General features: G+C 45.7%; 1 protein-coding gene across 2 annotated transcripts in view; it reads right to left on the bottom strand.

Moving 5' to 3' along the window:
- The window catches only part of VPS35L (VPS35 endosomal protein sorting factor like), a 119,027-nt gene that overhangs the window by 11,172 nt on the left and 87,953 nt on the right, over positions 1-19,902 (bottom strand). For both annotated transcript variants that reach the window (XM_068525177.1, XM_068525176.1), the window contains 2 exons: positions 12,518-12,657; positions 4,526-4,691 (listed from right to left, as the gene is read on the bottom strand). In XM_068525177.1, coding sequence (XP_068381278.1) covers positions 4,526-4,691; positions 12,518-12,657 — 306 coding nt within the window. The remainder of the gene's footprint in view (positions 1-4,525; positions 4,692-12,517; positions 12,658-19,902) is intronic.

Below are 19,902 nucleotides of genomic sequence, written 5' to 3'. Positions count from 1 at the left end.
TATATTTTATTATTTTATATATTTCCTGTAATCTGTCTTGAATCTTGGGGAATGGTACAGGTTTAAGCATATAGTAATTAACTGATTGATAAAATAATTTCAGGGATGCTTCATGTACATTTCTAGTTGCTATTTCAAGAATAACTCCTTCTTCTACTTCAATAAAATTGTACATAATATTCTTTTAAAATTCTTACATTTATATTTAACTCCCAATTAGGCATTTGGGAAAAGTATGAAGGAGGAAGAATGACACTATGAAATGTATTTTTTAATGAGCCATTCTTTGCTTATCTTTTTCCAAATAAATTACTACTATGTTTCTAAATGGAAAAAAAAAAAAAAAGAATAACTCCTCCTTCTTTTATCCCCAGCTTTTTACTTAAACAAATGTCAAGGCTGTAGAACAGCGGGAATAACAGTACACTGAAGCGCTGCCTCTCTCTCACCCAGCATCACCAGTTGATGCCGTTTTGCCACTTCTGTGAAGCTCTCTCGCTTGCTCTGTCCACACTCTCACGTACACACAGATATATACGTCATTTTTTTGGCTGAACCATTTGTAAGCAGGTTGCAGACATTCTGCCTGAGAACGAGCAGGACAGCTGGTCTCCTCGCTCCCCAGCTTCTCTGTCCGCATGAAACCTCTACTCCGGTTCTGAACTGCCCCTTCGTGGGGGATGTTCTGGGAGTGCTCTCCTGGGTCGGCTGCTGGCTTTGTAGTTGTTCCTATGACACAGGTTGGTAGTGAATTGCCCTGGGCTGCAGGCATCCGTCCCAGGATTTCTGAGACGGCTCTGGCTCTGGCTGCTGTGTTTCAACTGCTGTCCATGACGTGGAAGACGGCGGTTATTCTTGTAAGAAGAGAAAGAATTTGATTCAGCCATTCGCCACCATGTGATTTTGCAGGGTGGCAAAATGCAGCTGGTGAAGGAATTTCTCACACCTGCTGCTGAGGACTAGGCTAGCTCCTGGCATAAATTCCCAGTCTTACTCTGCGCTGGAGTAACCTACTCATTCGGATTAGCCCAGCAGCAGGGGAGAAGCGAGAAGGTCTAGGACCACCTGTGGCCAACCACCCAAGCTGCAAGCATCCCGCCCAGAGGGGTCAGAGGCGTGTTCAGAGCAGGCCGCTCACACACGCAGAGCACGGACTAGGTGAGGGCCTGCTCTGCGCCAGGTTCCAGGACCCAGAGACCCGGTGGGTGGGGAACGGGCTGACCTGGTCCTGCCCTCACAGAGCACACAGGAGGTGCAGACGAGCAAACGGGCAATCACAACCGCATGGGCTGCATGTCAGGAGAGGGCGGCCTGGGGGTCCCAGGATCCTAAAATCTAGGCTTGGGATGGAATCATAGAATCAGTGAGATCTAGGCTGAACCCTGAAGGTGGAAAATTCACAGAGAAAGTGAAAAACGGGGTCAGGAGTGGGGAAAAGTGTTTCCATGCTAACACTTGGTGGTGACAGAGGGAGGGAGGGAAGGGCGAAGTTGACAGTCAGAAGTAATTTGGCCTGGCCAGAGTATAAGGCAGGCCTGAGAGTCCAGACTGGCGCTCACAACGGGGAGAAATGAGATCCCTGGCAAATGGCTACTAAAAATAGCCCAGGACCTCTGCATCTGTCTGGCCCTGGGGTCACAACCCCAAATGCTTCAAGGGCCTGGCAGGTGACGTGGAGGAGTGAAGGGGCTGTGCTGACTTCCCACGGGCCCCGGAGTTGTACTCTTCCAACTAGACATCTGCGTGTTAAATAAATAGACATTCAGTGTCAGAAGTGACCTGCCTTTCCACAGCAAGCACACCGTCTCGCACACTCGCATGACAGCACTGGAGTTATGGCTCCAGGTCATGTCAGAACATTCTCTTCTTATTCATCTGGAAAGAAAACAGCCAGGGCATCCTTCGTAAATGCAAAAAAAAAAATCTGACCCCAGTTTTTCAAAAGTTCGAACCTTTGTCAGCGCTGTCTAAAGAGCTGCCTCGACTAAGAAAGAGATGGGAAAATGGAGCCTCCACCCCTGCAAAGCCTCCCAGGGCCCCGGGACTCTCTGCTACGAAGACAACTGTCAGGTCACAACTGTGCACTCAGAGTAAACAGCTGGGCCAAGAAGGCAGCAAAAACCCACCCTTCTGTTTTCATCTCTAAAAGCTAGAAAACTAGACTCCACCTGTCAAACACAGCCACGCTCCCCGTGCTGGCGCTCCGGCTCCTACAGTGCGCCCTGCTGTGCTGTGTAGACAGGGGATTCAGTGAATCTGTTTAAGGAAGGGAAGAGCGAGGAGAGGGCTTGCTCCTCTCATAGGGCCCGGGTTTACAGACCCACTTCCACGGCAGCATCTGGTCCTCAAAAGTTTCTCTCTTGTTCTGAGCCCTCCGTGTGCCCTTCACAAGAGAGGAAATAAAAATGCCAACAGGGGGCTTCCTTGGTGGCGCAGTGGTTGAGAATCTGCCTGCCAATGCAGGGGACACGGGTTCGAGCCCTGGTCTGGGAGGATCCCGCATGCCGTGGAGCGACTGGGCCCGTGGGCCACAGCTGCTGAGCCTGCGCGTCTGGAGCCTGTGCTCCGCAACAAGAGAGGCCGCAATAGTGAGAGGCCCGCGCACCGCGATGAAGAGTGGCCCCCGCTCGCCGCAACTAGAGAAAGCCCTTGCACAGAAACGAGGACCCAACACGGCCAAAAATAAATAAATAAATAGATAAATTTAAAAAAAAAAAAAATGCCAACAAATACAGGAAAAGCTCACCCTCATTAGCCATCAGAGAAATGCAAATTACACTCATCAGAAGAGCCAAAATGAACAAGACTCACCGTATCAAGGGAAAAAATGGAAATCTCATTCATGCCTGGTGGGAGTGTAAACTGGTATAACTATTTTGGAAAACTGTGAGACAGTACCTACCAGAGCTGAACATAAGCAAATCCCACCAGCCAGCATTTCCACCCCAGGCATATACCCAACAGACATGAACCCCAAGAGTTATATATTCAGGAATGTTCACAGCAGCACTCCTCACAACAGCTCAGAAGTGCATCCACAGGGGAATGAAGAAATTCTGGTATATTCATACGATGGAATACTATGCAGCAATGCAAAAGGATGACCAACACAACATAGAAGAATCTCAAAGACGTAACACTGAGTGAAAGAAGCCAGACGCCAAAGGATGCTTGCTAAATGAGTCCATTCACGGAAAGGTCAAAACTTGGCAAACTAATCTGTAATGTCAGAAGTCAGGAGAGCAGTGTACCTTTAGAGAGGAAAGTGGTGGTGCTGAGTGGACGGGGGCATACAGGGGACTTCTGGGGAGCTAGTAATGTTTGATTCCTCTATCTGGGTGGTGGTTACTGGGTGTGTTCACCTTGTGATAGTCTGCTGAGCTTTATGGTTTATTGTATGTGTGTACTATGATATACTTTAATCAAAATATTGTTACTATGTAATCAAGGAGGCAGCATAATGCATGTACCACAGTGAATTCCACTCCGAGCACTAACTGGCCCTGAGCCCTGGAAACCACGTGGTTGGTAAAAAACCATGTTGTCTTTCGGTGTCTCCCCTTGCTTGTGTGTGAAATGGGGACACAGATGCCCGTCCTCCTCATGATGCTGTCAGGATGAAAGGACAAAGAGGCCCGTGGAGTCCGGTGCCGCACCCGGCACGCAGTAGGAGCTCAGATCGCGGGACTTATCATCATTGACGTTAACCAACCTCCCCGAGTTACACCTTTACGTAACCTCAGCCCCCAAATCCCAGCCAGAGGAAGCCTCTGAGAGTTATAACGGGAGGCCATCCTTAGCACTGCAAATTTGTTCCCTAAAATATCCAAGTGTAGAGACAGTTGCTTAAACCCTGAAGTATTCATTTACTGGCCAAATCGCTTTTAACAATAGGGCCATTCTTTTGGAAACCAAAAATCGGAACCGAGGCTCTGACAAGCAGGAAGATGCCTGGGCTCAGTGGGCAGAGGTCTGGAACTGGGACTGTCCCATGTTGTGTCAAGGACATGAGGAGGCGGCTCCCAAACCTGCAGGAGCAAGTTCAAGACGGCTGGTTGCATGTCGGGGAGCAAGGCCGTCTCCTTCTTCCAAGCACCTGCTCTAAGGGTCCAGGTCAGGACCCACGTGAAACTGGTAAGGAACAAGCCTGGGATGAAGGTCATGCATGTGCATATGTAATCACCATTCTAGGTTATCCTGTGGCACACCCAAGACATCACTGATCCAAAAGAGTGCTTCTCTGAACTCGTCTGTTTGTCAAAATGATCTTGGATGCTTGTTAAAGATACAAATTCTCAGGCCTCTTCCTGGGGATTCTAATTTAGAAGAGACAGATGGGGCCCAGGAACCTGTATTCTTAAGAGCTCCCCAGGTAATTCTTACACTAGCAAATTTATCAAGACGCTGGAGTAGAAGTTCATGGTAGGTAAAACACAAGGGGATTAAATAAAAGAGAAAGTGAAAACCCTGCACTTGCTGTTCAGAAGTTCAAACACAGTGCAGTCTGGTGGAGGGACCCAGCTACCTTTGTCTACGTGGTAGAGGTAGGTCTCCTGGCTCATGGCGGACAGCAGGTGCAGGACACAGGTGTAGATGCGGATTTTCTCATCACTGTTGTCCTCCCAGGTGTAGTCCTGGATCACGTTGAGCAGCTCTCGAACAAGAAACAGGACCCCGTGTTCAGGATGATCCTAGTGGAGGACCAGAAAAAGGATAAATAATCCTAGACGTGAAGCAGGAGGAAAAAAAAATCAAGACAGAAACCCAGGTCCCTCCCTTTAGCAGCTGTAGAGAAATTAAAGTGCCAGCTATGGTTAAACAATAGAGAGAAAAGTGACAAAACGTTGTTAACTCCACTAAACAACACGCTCCAGTCTGGGGAGACAAGCTTTGAGAGCTCTGGGTCTGAGGAAAGAAAGCAAAATTACCTGTCAGTTTAATGGTCTGTCTCCAAAATTACAGCCTTGCTCTTATGTCCATAACAGTAAAAAGCCCTGTTCTTCCAACTACAGAAGCTAGATTGCAGGTCTCGTTGCAGACGGCACAGCAGAAGCCACCTACCTCAGGTAAACCCCCAAATGATCACTGTCACCACCAAAGGCACCAACTTTAAACACAGCCTCACTCTTTAGGGTGTTCAGCAACATTAACAGCTAAATTGAGGATCCTCTCTTGGGAGAGGAAAAACCCAACAGTCAGTCACAGAGCTTATAACAGTGTTTCTCAGATGCTAAACTGAATCAGTGCTGGGATGCAAAAAAGTCAGCAGCTTCAATTCAGTTCCCAAAAGGAATATGCAATGCAGTGGCTCCCCTGCTGAATGCTCTCCGAAGACTCCTCCTCCCCCAGCTCCTGCTGCCATCGCCCCGCTGACCCGGCTGGCCCATCTTGCCCCTCACTCAGTCCAGCGCCACCTTTATGGCTCCTGGGACCAGCTGGACCGCTCAGGGTCCTGGCAGGACACAGAGGACACGCTCACAAGGGTTAAACGAGGATGGTTTAATGAAAGGTTATCAGAATGAAGAGAACTAGCGAGGAAAGATGAGGCACCCAGGGCCTGGCAGAAGAGGGAAACTGTTACCATCCTCGGGCTGAAAGCACGCGGTGGGGAGCGAGTTTTTGCAGTTGGAGGCGACCACCCAGCAGCAGCTGCAGCCCTGGATGGAAGAACAAAGCCATCGCCAAACACGGCCCAGTGACAGTTGGGGGATAAATACCCCAGCCTCGCTCTCCTCCTGCCCTGCAGTCCACGTCAGTACTCGCGCTGGCTGAACCAGCTGGAAGTCAGAAGGAAGGAAGCCCCGGTGACGCGATCCCCAGAGGCCAGTCTCCCACACAGACCAGACTGAAGGGCACAGGATGCTCCGGAGGGCAGCTCATATGCCAAGGGGGTCTGGCCTCCCAGCCCTGCTGTTCCCCTGACTGGAATATGCACCTGCAAGACTTGGCCACACTGGCTCCTTGACAGCCTCCAGATCTCATCTTACATGTTAGCTCCTGCCCTGATCGGCAATCCAGAGCCCCGCCCCGTCTCTCTTAGTCTCTCTTCACGTCAAGTCATCCATCTCATTTTTTCAGAGCAGTGCTCAGCATCGGAAGCGATCTTATTTATTCCTAACTACCCAAACATACCTCTTGGTTCATCTTTTTTTTCATCCTAGCCTATAACCTCCAGGACGGCAGGTACTTTATCTGTTCTGTTTGCCAGTAATACACTGCCAGGACTGCCCAGGATTGCAAATGGTGCCCCATCCCTGTCTCTGCTTCCTGGGACAGTGCTGGGCACAGAGCAGACACTTGGTAGGTAAATAATGTTGAATGGATAACATTTTTCGAGCACCTTCTATGTGCCAGGCACTGAGGTGGCTACAAAAACAACAGCTAGCTTTTATGGTAGCTATTGTAGCTACCATAGCTTTTCTGCATTCCGGGAAGATACTCTTATGACCTCCTCTTCCCCCATTTCACAGATGGGAAATGAAGCTACACTGCTGGTGCATGGGGGGAAGCAGGATTTGAGCCCCGGGAGTCTGGCTCCAGAGTGGACATTCCTAACTGCTAATACTCTATTTATACTGCCTCTCTACAGATGAATTAGGGACGAACTAGACTTTATGGAGCTGGCTAGTTGGGGGAAGGCATACACTAGTCGGCTATCTTGAATTCAGGCATGGAGTAGAAGTGTGATAACCGAGGTGGGCGGGAGTTAACAGCTACGTAATCCAATGTGTGGATACACAGCAGTAATACTTCCAGTGGGTTAGAATGAGGGTGGAGGAGTGGGAGATGATGTGTACAGCTGTTAACATCTACAGGAATTGCTGTTATGGCGTCGGCACAAAAGAAGACACATGACACTCCAAAATCTGAGTACCTCAAACTATATGCAGCAAAATTGCCTGTGCCATGGTCCGCCTTCCATTGCGAGAGTCAGTCTCAGATGGCAGCTTACTACTGCCTTTCTTTGCTAACAGCTGTTTCTAACTAGGCTATTTCGTTCTGCTATGTGGATGTTCAAAATATATTCTATTTCAGGATCTGCCCTGGAAAGAGACGACAATCTGAATGTTCCAGTAACTTAATTTCAATACAAATTGCCATAACTATTGTGAGAGAGCATTCAACACACCTTCAGAAAGGTGGAAGAAGGGGTAACGGAGACGTGAAGGTTTGTAGCCAGCCGTTTCTGCTAGCTTTAAACCGAAGAGACGAAGAGATTATTTCCAACCTTCTCTACAAGGAGAACATTTTCCACATGATAGCCACGCTTCAGTGGTTGTAACATTTTCAAAAGAAATTGTACCAGTGCCAGCAACTAAAGAAAGGCAAACACATTTTTTTTTTTTTTTTTTTAAAGAAGAAAAAAAGATCCCAATTCAGTTGGCAATCCGAGGGGAAAAGGTTTCCCCTGGGGTCTCTGCCAAGGCTGCCCGGCAGCAAACAAATGCTCAGGAGGCGGCTCCCAAGGGGCGCCTGGGAGGGACTCAAACCTCTCTCTCTCTCTCTGCTGCACGGAAAGGGGGCCTGCCTTCCACCACTCAGAATATCCCTCTGGCTCCTTGGTCTGCGGGAATCCTTCTATTAAATGTCACTGCTTGCGAGAAGGAATACCCTGGAAACGACTAACTTCCCAGGAGACCTGAGAGGCAGCGAAGACAGCGCGGAGTACACACATCCTGGCTTTGAATCGTCTTGGCCACTTCCTAGCTGGTGACCCTGGGTGAGTCACTTCACCTCTCTGTGCCAGGGTCTGCTTCTGTGAGACGAGGATAATAACAGGTTTGTTCGCAGTGAGTATCTGTGAACTGCTGGCTGGCTCACCGTAAAAGGCATGTAAGTGTGTTAAATAAATATTCAAGACCTTTAGAAGAGGAGCCAGAACACAAGGGGACTGGGAGGAAGGGCAAGAAAGGAAAGAGGGGGGCACTGGGAGGACACGGCGGGGGTGGAGGGCAGGAGACAGATCACCATGGAGACACGAGGCCGGCGGAGAGTCTGCAGAGCTCCCCGGCCTTGCTGCAGCCAGCCCCTGCCCATCTTGCCGGCTCGAGACCCTGGTGCCCCTCTAGTCTCGCATCACCTCGCTGGTCACCGCGGCTCTCTTCCTCCGGTGCTGCTGGGTGGCCCTTCCCACCTCAAGGCCTTACCCACACTGCTCCCTCTGCTGGGAACACCCTCCCCTCCCCCCCCCCCCCCACCCCACCGCCCCACACTTAGGGACCTACTAGTCTTCCTCTGGATCTCGGCTCAGGTAACACATTCTCAGGGAATTTCCCTGACGCACTTCCCTTCAAATCTGAGGCTCTCAGAGGTCCCTGTAGTTCTTTATGACACCTTATACAATCGTAGTTAAGTATTTATTTGCTTATTAGCATCTGTCTCCTTGAGTGGGAGCACACATTTCTCATGTTCACTCCCCCATCCCCAGATCAACAAATATTTGCGGGGTAGACGGAATGAATGAATCTTAGCACCTGGATACCATGTTATGCTGATGGCTGGACGTTTTCTCAAAGATAAGACGGAGAAAAGACATTTCCCTGCTGTGTCCTGGTGATTAGTGCCAGGAAACTGATGGGAAACACTTCCATTGCCTACAAATTTCAATTGAATCAAAATCAGGCGTCTGAAGTGGTAACACTGAACTTGTTCAATTAATTCTACTTTTCTTATCCTACCAAATGTTGTTAAAAGAAATGCATTAGTTCAATAACATGGAGAAGACTGTGCTGCAGTCTACCAAGAGCAGCGCTGACTGCTACTAGCGCCAAAGAGGAACGCTTCAAAATGCTCCAAAGGTGGTGCTGCTTGCTGAGGAGAGAGGGCTGTCCTGGGGGAATTGTTTACTTCTGCATTTATAAGTACGAATAGAGGGGGCCAGGTATTTTATTTGGTCTAAAATGGCTTCAATTTTTTTCTAAACAAATAAAATGAATCGAAGCTTTCCAAACCCATTCTTTAAAAGTCTTGTGCTCTGCGGGTGGGAATGCAAAATGGTGCAGCCACTATAGAAAACTGTATGCAGGTACCCCAAAGAATTAAAAATGGAACTACTATATGATCCAGCAATCCCTCCTCTGGGTATTTATCCAAAATAATTGAAATCAGGATCTCAAAGAGATACTAGTGCTCTCGTGTTCACTGTACCACTATCACAACAGCCAAGACGTGGAAACAACCTAAATGTTCATTGACAGATAAATGGATAAAGAAAATGTGGTATACACATACAATGGAATACTATTCAGCCTTAAAAAAAAAAAAAAAAAAGAAATGCTATCATAACCTTGGATGAACCTTGAGGATATTATGCTGAGTGAAATAAGCCAGTCACAGAAAGACAAATACTGTATGATTCCACTTATATAGGGCATCTAGAATAGTCATGTTCATAGAATGAAAGCGTGGAATTCAAGGGCTGGGAGGAGGAGGAAATGGGGAGTCACTAATCGATGAGCTTCAAGTTTCAATTAAGCAAGATGAATAAGCTGTAGGGATCTGCTGTACAATATTGTGCCTTGAGTCAACAAAGCTGTACTGTCCACTTAAAAATGTGTTAAGAGGATAGATATGCTAAATGTCCTTACAACAGTAAAATTAAATTTAAAACACAGAAATAAAAAAAAGCTGAGACATGAAAGGTAAAAATGTGAACCAGGTAAAGGTGGGATGTGGATGTCATCTCCTGCTAAACCTACTCACAGCGGGCGGGGCTCGCGTGTGGCCCGTCCTCTGGCTTCTGAGCTCGGTTAGCGCCCAGCCTTGGCCCTTCAGGCTCAGCATCTCACTGCACCCGGAGAGCCGGCCAGTAGTTACTATGCTGCATCCCACAGGAGGGACGTAGGGTTGTTAAGTCTCGACAACCTTGAGCTAATAAAGCCCCCTGCAAACGTTTCAGGCAGATCGCGCAGGACAGGCTCTGCGGCAGCACAGACCTCCCAGCTCTGCTCCTCAACAGCGGCGCGACCCCAGGCAAGCCTCTCTCGGGCTCCAGGTTTCCTTAAGTGGAAAAGGTACAATGACTCCTACCCTGCAAGGCTTGGGGGCATTTTCCTAGAGACTGAATGTTGGCGAAGGGAGTTAGCACTGCACAGGGCACCTGGTAAGAAGTCAAGAACTGTGGCTATTCTCCATCTCATCATCTTTAGTAAATCCTGGCGAAAGCCTGAGCGCTGATACCAGGAACCAATAAAGTCTGGCAGGGGGGTTCCCCTGAATGCCTAAGGGAACGGTAGGCAACAGAAAAGGATTTAATGGACCCAGAGGCACCCGGGGACCTGGAGAGAGTGCACACGCCCCCCAGGAAGGGCAGCTGCTCTCCAGCTGGGCCAACTGGCCAGGCGGGGAATGCGGGCCTCACATGGCTGGACCTGATTTTTCACAAGGAACTAAATATCTGGGGTTTCCTGTGATCTACCAATTTTTAAATGTGGGTAATTAGTTCCAAATGTTTTCCATCATGATGTGGCCAACAAGTATGTCTCCGGGCTGGATTCCACCCACTGGTCATCAGTTTGTGACCCCAGGGGCCAAGCTTCTGGTTCACAAAGCACTTTCATAGCTGTCATTTCAGTCAATCCTCGCAGCAGCCCTGCTAGGTGTGCATTTGGATGACATTTTAGAAAGGTGACAACTGAGGCTCTGAAAGTTACAAAACTTTCTCAAGGCCGCGAGGCTATTGAGTCATCGGGTCAGGACCGAACACAAGTTTCTAACTCCAAGCACAAGGCTTTTCTTCAAGGCGCCAGTGGTTCTTAACAGAGAAAACCCCATACGCAGAAGGAAAATGCATCCCAGTTAATGAACAATGACATTGATCAATTCCTCATTAGAAACCCTGATTTTGTCACCTGACAAATAACTAGAATATCCAAAAAAGAGAGAAACTGATTATAAAGTACTAAGAAGGAGATCTGAAAACACTGAAATCAAGCACCAAGCCCGCCTCCTGAATATCCCAGCCCCTCTTCAAAGAACTTGGGATCTGAACTTGGAAACTTCGGAGCAACTCACTTTTTGTTCTCTCAGCTTCACTAAGATATAATTCATACACCCAACAATTCACCCACTTAAAATGCACAATTCATAGGTTGTTTGTATATTCACAGAATTGTGCAACATCACCACAGTCAATTTTAGAACATTTTCATCACCCCAAAAAGGAACCCCGTACCCATGGGAGCTGGGCTGCTTTCACGGCCTGAGTCCAGAGGGACATTTCTTAAAGTGTGGTCCTAGGACCACCTACACCTGACTTGATGAGGGAGCTTTCAAAAATGCTGGTTCAGGGGCCAATCCCACCTACTGGGTGAGACTCTCGGTGGGGAGGCGGGGATGGGACAAAGCAAGACTCTGTATTTTAAAAAGCATCCCCGATTCCTATGTGCATCCGGCTTCATCAGGAGCCGACCCGTTTTGTGCCTGGACCTTGTTACAACCTGGTGACGCCTATGCACAACTCAGAGTACTATTTTTAATGCAGAAAATAAAATATGTAAGACTACAAAGGCAATCAATTATGCTAAAATATAGTTGTCAAAATATTTTTTCAATGTATTTGTTATATTGTAATCTATTACTTCTTGGTGAAGTAATGATGGGCCTAATAACTACTGCACTTTTAAAGGAAGGAAACATGTAGACGATCTTCTGAAATAACTTTCACACCTGAAATGTGATATAAACATATTGTTAATTATTTTTGTGACAAAGTCCCAGCTACTGCAGCTGGTACTGTGGCTCATTGCCTGTGATTCATAATGAAGCAAAAGGCTAAATTTCACTGAGGTTTGTAAAAAAAAACAAAAACAAAAACAAAAAACCTTTTTTTCCTCATCTAAATTCATGGTTGCCCTGCCAGAAACCCTGGGGTAGGTGGACCCCAGGTTAAGAACTCCAACTAGGGTGAAGGTCCTAATGCTGGATCCTGGGAGTGGCCTTGATTCCTTCCAGCCCAAGCCTGACTTCTCATCTCCTACATCCCACGAGAAACCCCAGCATCTTCCAACAATATCCCCTTTGACTTTTGCTATCTTGTTGCGGTTTCTGGCACTTGCCATCAAAATAACAACACCATTACCTTTTTAAGTGTTTACTATGTGCTAAGGCACTGTTCTAAGCACATACGTACATTTGCTCACCTAATCCTCACAACAACCTCGAGATGTAGATACTCTTATTATTTCCATTTTGTAAATGAGTAAACTGCATCCTGGTAATGTTACACAATCACCTGAAACTACAGAGCTGGAAGGAAGGGGAGCTGGGATTCTACCCTAGGTGTCTTGGTCCGGAGGCCTGAGCCCTCACCACTAAGTGATACCCCCTCGGCCATATAGAGAGCCTAGACTATATACCCTGGACACAGAATGAATAGAAAACACATTGAAAAATTCAAACATCTGACTAGAAAACCAATACAGGTATAGACAGAACATCCCTGCACTTTGAGGACTAAGAATGTATGTAAAACAGGTCAAAGAAAGACATCACCTACAGGTCTTCTGGGGAAACGTACCGGAACTATTAATAAAGTAGAAAAGAAATTGCAGAGGAATTCCAGGAGGAATGATTCTGAGGGCCGCATCTTTCCATCAATATTAATCATCTTTGGAACTTCTGGAACGAGGCTTATAGCGGCTTTGAAAAAGGCATCAGCTGCAAGACAGAAGAAAAGTCCACGTATGAGAATGCTGAAAAATTCAGGGTCTGCTTTCTTCTTCACACGGCCCAGAAGTCAGGCCACACTGAGGGCTCAAGACAGCTGGCGGGTCCTGGAAGAGGGTTTCTGCACCGTGATCGACTCGTTGGAACGTTCTCTTGAGAGGCTGCTGCCGCCTCCCAGCTCTCCTCTTCCCCCGCTTCCTTTGAGCGATTTGGCTCAGAGAACCTCAAACTGACTTCAGATAATATGTGAAAAAAGCACGTGGCAAACTGTTACAGAGGGCATAGAAGTCACAGTTGCCTGTACTGAAGGCTTCACCTGAACTGGTTCAGTGAACCCTCCGGTTCACCACAGGAGGAAAGTGCTGTCCGCAGCCCACTTCACAGGTGGGAAACGAGGTGTGGAACGAGAAGTGCCCGGTCCTACCACAGGGCCTGTGTTTGCGGGAGGGTCCAGCCGTGGTGGTGGAGCCCAGGCTTAAGCGCTGGTTGGTCTGAATCTACTCTAACGCACACTGTATTTGTTAAAGAAACAACAATGGAAATGCCTGAAGGAATGTGCGTGTGCATACACACACACACACACACACACATACACACACGGCTTTAAAAACTTCTGATTAGGTGACAGTTCCAGAGAATCATTTGGAAAATGAAGACACTTTAAGAAATATGAAATAGACTATAAAACAAGAAGACCTCCAAGGGTGAGAGGGAGGAAGGAAGGGGAGGAGAGAGAGAGAAGGGATGGAGAGGAAGGAGGAGGTGAGAGAGAGGGAGCAACAGGAGGACACAGCCGGTGGGGGGAGGAACTAGTGTGTTGGTGGGAGCGTAGATGGAGAGGGAGGAGGAGAGTTCTTTCTAGAACTGCCAAAGTACTAACCATGAGAAAGAGCCTCAGGGTCAAAACAGACAGAACACTGACCTGACAAACGAAATTTTAAACTACCCGACAAGATCAAACGTTTACATGGTTCAAATACACCTCCACTCCGCAACGGCTTGCAGTGATGCACTCAGAACAGTGCTCTGGTCTGCAGCGCCCTGAGTTAAAACCAGAAGCCCCTCCAGCACAGCAGAGGAGCAGAGGCAACAACAAACGCCCACAGCCCAAAACAGAGGCTGGCCCTTAACGAGAAGAGTCTGTGACTGAAGCTGGAGAGTGGGGTAGTGTCTTCTCTTCCTTCTTCAAAAGAAAAAACCACCGTATGGAGAGACACTGATATCAGGGTTTACTACATAAAGTTACCTCTGCTCCAGGAGCTTTCCTCCCAGGACCCCGAACTCACACCCGTACCACATTCACCTAAGCAAAGTTATTAAGCACCAACTGTGAACCGGCACTCTCCCGGGCACTGTGGGCACGCATGGGAAAACAGAGGGGGCAAGAGTTGACAACATAAGTGTGGTGATGAGCCCAACGTGATCACACGAATTAGTACCTATCTGCTGGGAGCCTGTCGTATGTTCTGCTCTAAGGGGGACACGAAGCAGCTGACCTTGTCTTGATACAGGGGCTCTGGTAAATAAACCTCCCAGAAAGAGTCAGAAGCTGCAGGGTCTTCTGTCTTGGCCTACAGACAGTAGTAAATGGCACTATTCATGGAAACCAGAGGAACTCCTAGGCCCTGTCTTAAGGTAATTAACAGTCTCAGTCCTCAAGCACTCCTATGGGGAAGGTAAAATTATTTCCACGCCCAGATGATGAACAAAGCTCAAAAGCTGAGTGGCCAGGTGAGAGTAGCCCAGGGATGGTAAAAGACTGAGCTGAGCAGAGTTCAAAGGCCATCACCAGCACAGAGCAACACAATCAGATTTGTGTTGTTTAAAAGAAACACAAGTCTACAAATGACAGATATGATTAGGGGTTTATATCCAGAATACACAAAGAAATGCTACAACAATGAAAAAAACAAGTAGCCTGACTAAAGGTTACCCTGAATAGACATTTCTCCAAAGAAAATACACAAATGGACATCAAGCATATGAAAAGATGCTCAACATCATTCATCATGAGAGAAATGCAAATCAAAACCACCACGAGAGGGTCTTCCCTGGTGGTGCAGTGGTTAAGAATCTGCCTGCCAATGCAGGGGACACAGGTTCCAGCCCCGGTCTGGGAAGATCCCACAGGCCGCGGAGAAACTAAACCCATGCGCCACAACTACTGAGCTCTCGTGCCACAAGTACTGAAGCCCACACACCTAGAGCCCGTGCTCTGCAACAAGAGAAGCCACCGCAATCAGAAGCCCGCGCACTGCAACAAAGAGTAGCCCCCCTCGCTCACCGCAACTAGAGAAAGCCTGCGTGCAGCAACGAAGACTCAACGCAGCCAAAAATAAATAAATAAAATAAATAAATTTATTAAAAAAGAAAAACCACCATGAGATATCATCTCACACCCATGAGAATGGCCACTATGAAAAAAAAGTAAATAACAAGTACTGGCAAAGATGTAAAGAAACTGGAATCTCTGTGTACTGCTGGTGGGAATCTAAACTGGTGCAGTTGCTGTGGAAAATAGCTTGGTTGTTCCTCAAGTTAAACACAGAATTACCATCTGCCAGCAATTCCACTTCTAGGTGTATACCGCAAAGAAATGAAAGCAGGGACTCAAACAGATACTTGTACACGAATGCTCACAGAAGCATTATTCACAAGAGCCAAAAGGTGGAAACAACCCAAGTGTCCATCAAAGAACAGATAAGCAAAACATGGTACGTACATACAAAGGAGTATTACTCAGCCTTAAAAAGGAAGGAAATTCTGACATGTGCTATAAATATGAACGAACCTTGAAAACGTTATGCTAAATGAAATAGGTCAGACAAAAGGACAAACACTGTCTAACTCCACTGGTATGAGGTAGTCAGAGTGGTCAAATTCAGAGAGATAAAGTAGAATGGGAAGGCGGGAACAGAGGTATTATTTAATGGGTACAGAGTTTCATTCTCTTTGGGATGATGAAAAAGTTCTGGAAATGGATGGTGGTGACGGTTGCACAGCATTGTGAATGTACTTAAAGCCACTGAACTGTACACTCAGAAATGGTTACAATGGTAAATTTTATGTTTCGTAAACTTAATCACAATACAAAAATAAGAAACGGAGCTGAGCCTACCCTTGACCTCACCCCCTAGAGCACAGGCAGGCCTGGACTCCCCAGGTCTGGTGTCTTCCTCCTGGCTCTATAGGCACTGCCTTCCGGTGAAGACATTAAGTCCATTATCAAACAAGGTGAAGAGCCTCTCTCGGCGGAAATTAAAATTCTGCTCAGAACAACTTGGAAGACCATTTATTTATTCTATTTATGTGTTTGTTACCAAGTGGTCCTGAGAAAAGTGCCTATTACTATGGCTCATTAAAGAGGGACCCACTTTGTGCCGGGTGCCCTGCTCCTCCAGCCCCCCTGCTCCGTTCCCATTCCAAAGGAGGGAGCTAAAAGAAACAGTTATTTAAGGGTTGAGGCAGGAAGTGTTCCAAAGCAGATGTTTATTTCTATCCTCAGAAGACTTGCCCCATATATAAAATCTTGTCTGGGAGACTTTTCAATTTTGTCTTAGTAATTAGAACTCAAATCCTACTGTGTATGAAAACAGTTTTTCCTCATAGTTTAGAGTTCAGAATAATCATGCCAATATCATATAACATTTTTTAAAAATTGAAGTTGGTTTATAACATTATATGTTTCACGTGTACATTATATTTCGATTTCTATATACCCTACAGCACCTAACACTTTACTTGTGGCTATTAAAAGTCACAGAAGACAATTACAGATAAAATGGGTTACACTGTTTTTTTTAAAAAAGACTTCTAGAAAAAGGAGAAATCAGATTCCAATTCATAAAGACTATTATCCTTGTTCCACTGCGGGAAGGAAAAAGCATGTATCAATCTATGCACTGGCTTCCCCATGCTATGCATTCCTCCTCTTCTGAGGTTTCAAGGAACGGCTAGATTTCTTTGCAATATTCCATCTTAAAAAAAAATTAAAACAAACAAAAAACCCCACTCAAGCCTGGCTGACCTCACCCCAGAGTTCGTTCTGTTTAAGATCCTTTTTCTTGGGGTGCTGACTGCTCTGCAGAGAGGCGTTCTGCGGCGGTTCTCCACACAGTGATCAACACGTCCTTCAGTGCTTCTGGGCTCTGGGTGGAAGACAAACAGCCGCAGTAGGAGGGGCTGGGCTACTCTTGGAGACGGTGTTTTCCAAAATTGCTTGAGCATAAGAATCATCAAGATCCTTGTGAAAACACAGGTTCCCAGGCCCCCAAACATTGCTGATGGGAATGGAACATGGTAAAGCCACTCGCAAAATAATTTGGCAGTTCCTCCAATTCTACATGGATGCGGCATATATGCGTGCATACACGCGACAATATGGATGACCCTTGAAATCACTATGCTCAATGAGTGGAGCCAGTCATAAAAGATCTGCATTGTAAGATTCCATTTACATGAAATGACTGGAATGGGCAAATCCATCAAAACAAAAAGGAGATTGGTGGCTGTGGGAAGCCTGTGGGAGGGGGAACGGGGAGTGACTGCTTAATGGATTCGGGGTTTTCTTTTGGGGAGGTGGAAATATTCTGTAATTAGTGACGATGATCACACAACTCTGAATATACTAAAAACCACTGAGCTGTACACTTTAAAAGGATGGATTTTATGATACATGAATCATGTCTCAATAAAGCTGTTATTTAAAAAATATATATGGGTTCCCAGGCCCCACCTTAAATGTATTAAACCAGACTATCCACGATAGAGACTCGGAAATCTAACTTTAAAAAAATATTTATCTTTGAATAGGTAACAGAGTCACATGATTTAAAATTCCAAAGGTAACACTCCTCACTCCGATCCCTGGCATCCAGTTTCCCTTCCCAGAGGCAAAGAAGATTACCTGCTGCTTGGGTATGCTTCTAAGTGTACAGAAACAAATACATTTTCCCTTTCTTTCCTTCTCTTTCTGCAGAGTTAATATATGGTAGACACCATTTTGCAACTCCTCCCCCACCACTTAACAACATGTCTTGGAGATTAATCTATCATGCATATAAGGTACATCTTCATTCTCTTTTATAGCTACAAAGTGGAATCTGGTCCATTTCCTTTTTTCTTCCAATTTTTTTTTTAAGAGGTAAAAGGCACGTAACATAAAATTTACCATCTTAATCAACTGATCCATTTTTTTTTTTAAACAAGCTTCTCCGGTGAATTTTATGATTCAACAGGTTTGAGAAAAATTGTTCTAAATCCTTCAGCTAAATGCAGAATATGACTTTCCAACAGCAAATGGCACATTCTGAAAGGTTTAATCTGGAGACATTCAGCCAGAAAAAAACAGAGGTAGTCAGTAATAATGAAATTCAGCCAGGGCAGGCTACCTCATCATTTCACATATACAGTGAGTAAGGGCCAGGGAGGCTTGTTAGACCATTATCACAGAACTTTAGATAATTTTCTGTCTGAGATTTCAGGTTTTCCTGTTTCCCAATCTGGGCAGTTTCAAAGGGTCTGCAGAACATGAAAGGAGGATGATATTCTAGAAACCTCAGGACATGAAGAAATCAAACACACCCAAAACACAAAGCCACTAAAACTACAGAATGGTCACCAAGATATATGTCACTAGCAAACCCTGGGAGAAGCTGAAAATAAGGGCTCAGTTGAAGGTACTAAGTAAACTAGGTATGTTGGGATTATCTGGATTACCTATGCTGCCTAGCTACTGTAAACAACTGGGCCAATGGTTCTCCTTAGATGAAGGTATTTTGTATCAACTCAGCTCGACTGGAGAAAAACTGAAAACAACCCGACCATAAGAGACTAGTTAAAGAAATTATTGTACTGCCACACCATAGAAATGATATAGCTAATAAAGAAAATAAGGTACGTTGATATGTTTTGATGTATAATACAGATATCTAGGATATGTTAAGTACAAAATGTTATACAACTGCATACATTATGATCTTAGTTTTACAAGAAAAAAATATATATATATATTTAGGTAGAAGCATAAAGAAAGGGAGGCAAGATAATGCCAAACTATTAAGTGGAGAGGCCAAGATAAGCAAAAAAAGCAAATTGAAAAACACTAGGGAAGACACATTCCCGTTTCTGAGGTGGGGGGAGTGCGTATTTATGTAAGAATATAGACAGATGGGTAGGAGAGAAGAGCAGAGGAAAGAGGCAGACAGCATATGAGAATGAAAGCGTATTTTTTAACGCATATATAGAAGAAAAAAATCAAGAGAAATATACTAACTGTGAACAGTGGATATTTTTTAGAGGTGAGGAGACAGGGTGGATTACTGGTGACTTTATTTGGAGGTTTTTTATTTTCTTTAAGATCTACATTTCTGTATTGTTAGAATTTTTTTCAAATGCGCATGAAATATTAAAATAAAAATTAAGATTTAAATGCGCTCCATACATGATAAAACTCAGATTTAACTGTGATCTCTGAGAGTAAGTTCATCCTTCTGTGTCCTTGGTATTTGTTGATATAGAAGGCGATTCAGTACATGAATCATAAGAGACGGTCAAGAAGTGATAACCCAGACCACCTTCAGAGGTAGCGTTTTATTTTTTAAATAACGCATTAGGTCAGCGCTGATGGAAATCTTCACTACTTGTCAGAGTCATAAACCCCCAGGCTAAACAAGACCTCACGGTAATCCACTCCACCCCATTCCCAGACCTTCAGCCATCATATGCCCTCCTGGACAACTCAGAAGGACAACTGTCCTAATCCAGGGAACTCCAGGAAAGGAAACATCACATTTCTTAAAACAAAGTGTCATGAGTGGTTGAAAGACTCCCGTCCCTTGAATATACCTTATTAAAGCAGGGTTCAGGCTACAAGTACTATTCACTCTCTCAAGTTCTATCAACCCCATTGCTAAACATCTTCACCAGTTTTCAACATTTTCCATTAGGTTTGGATTCTATATCTATATAGTGGAAACTACTGTATAAAATGCAACATCAGGGAATAGCCTACTCTCTCAAACTTTGTGTTGTGGACTAAATGTTTACCCCCCACCAATTCATAGGTTAAAATCCTAAACCCCAATGTGATGGTATTAGGAGGTGGGGCCTTTGGGAGGTGATTAGGTCATGAGGGTATAGCCCTCTTGAATAGATTAGTGCCCTTATAAAAGGGACCCCAGAGAGCTCCTTATCCCTTCTGCCATGGGAGGACATAGCAAGAAGACAGTCTGTGAA

Source organism: Eschrichtius robustus, chromosome 16 (genome assembly GCF_028021215.1).
Source record: "Eschrichtius robustus isolate mEscRob2 chromosome 16, mEscRob2.pri, whole genome shotgun sequence".
Lineage (NCBI taxonomy): Eukaryota > Metazoa > Chordata > Mammalia > Artiodactyla > Eschrichtiidae > Eschrichtius > Eschrichtius robustus.
Note: the sequence above shows the minus strand (reverse complement) of the source record. Positions and strands in the feature narration are given on the sequence as shown.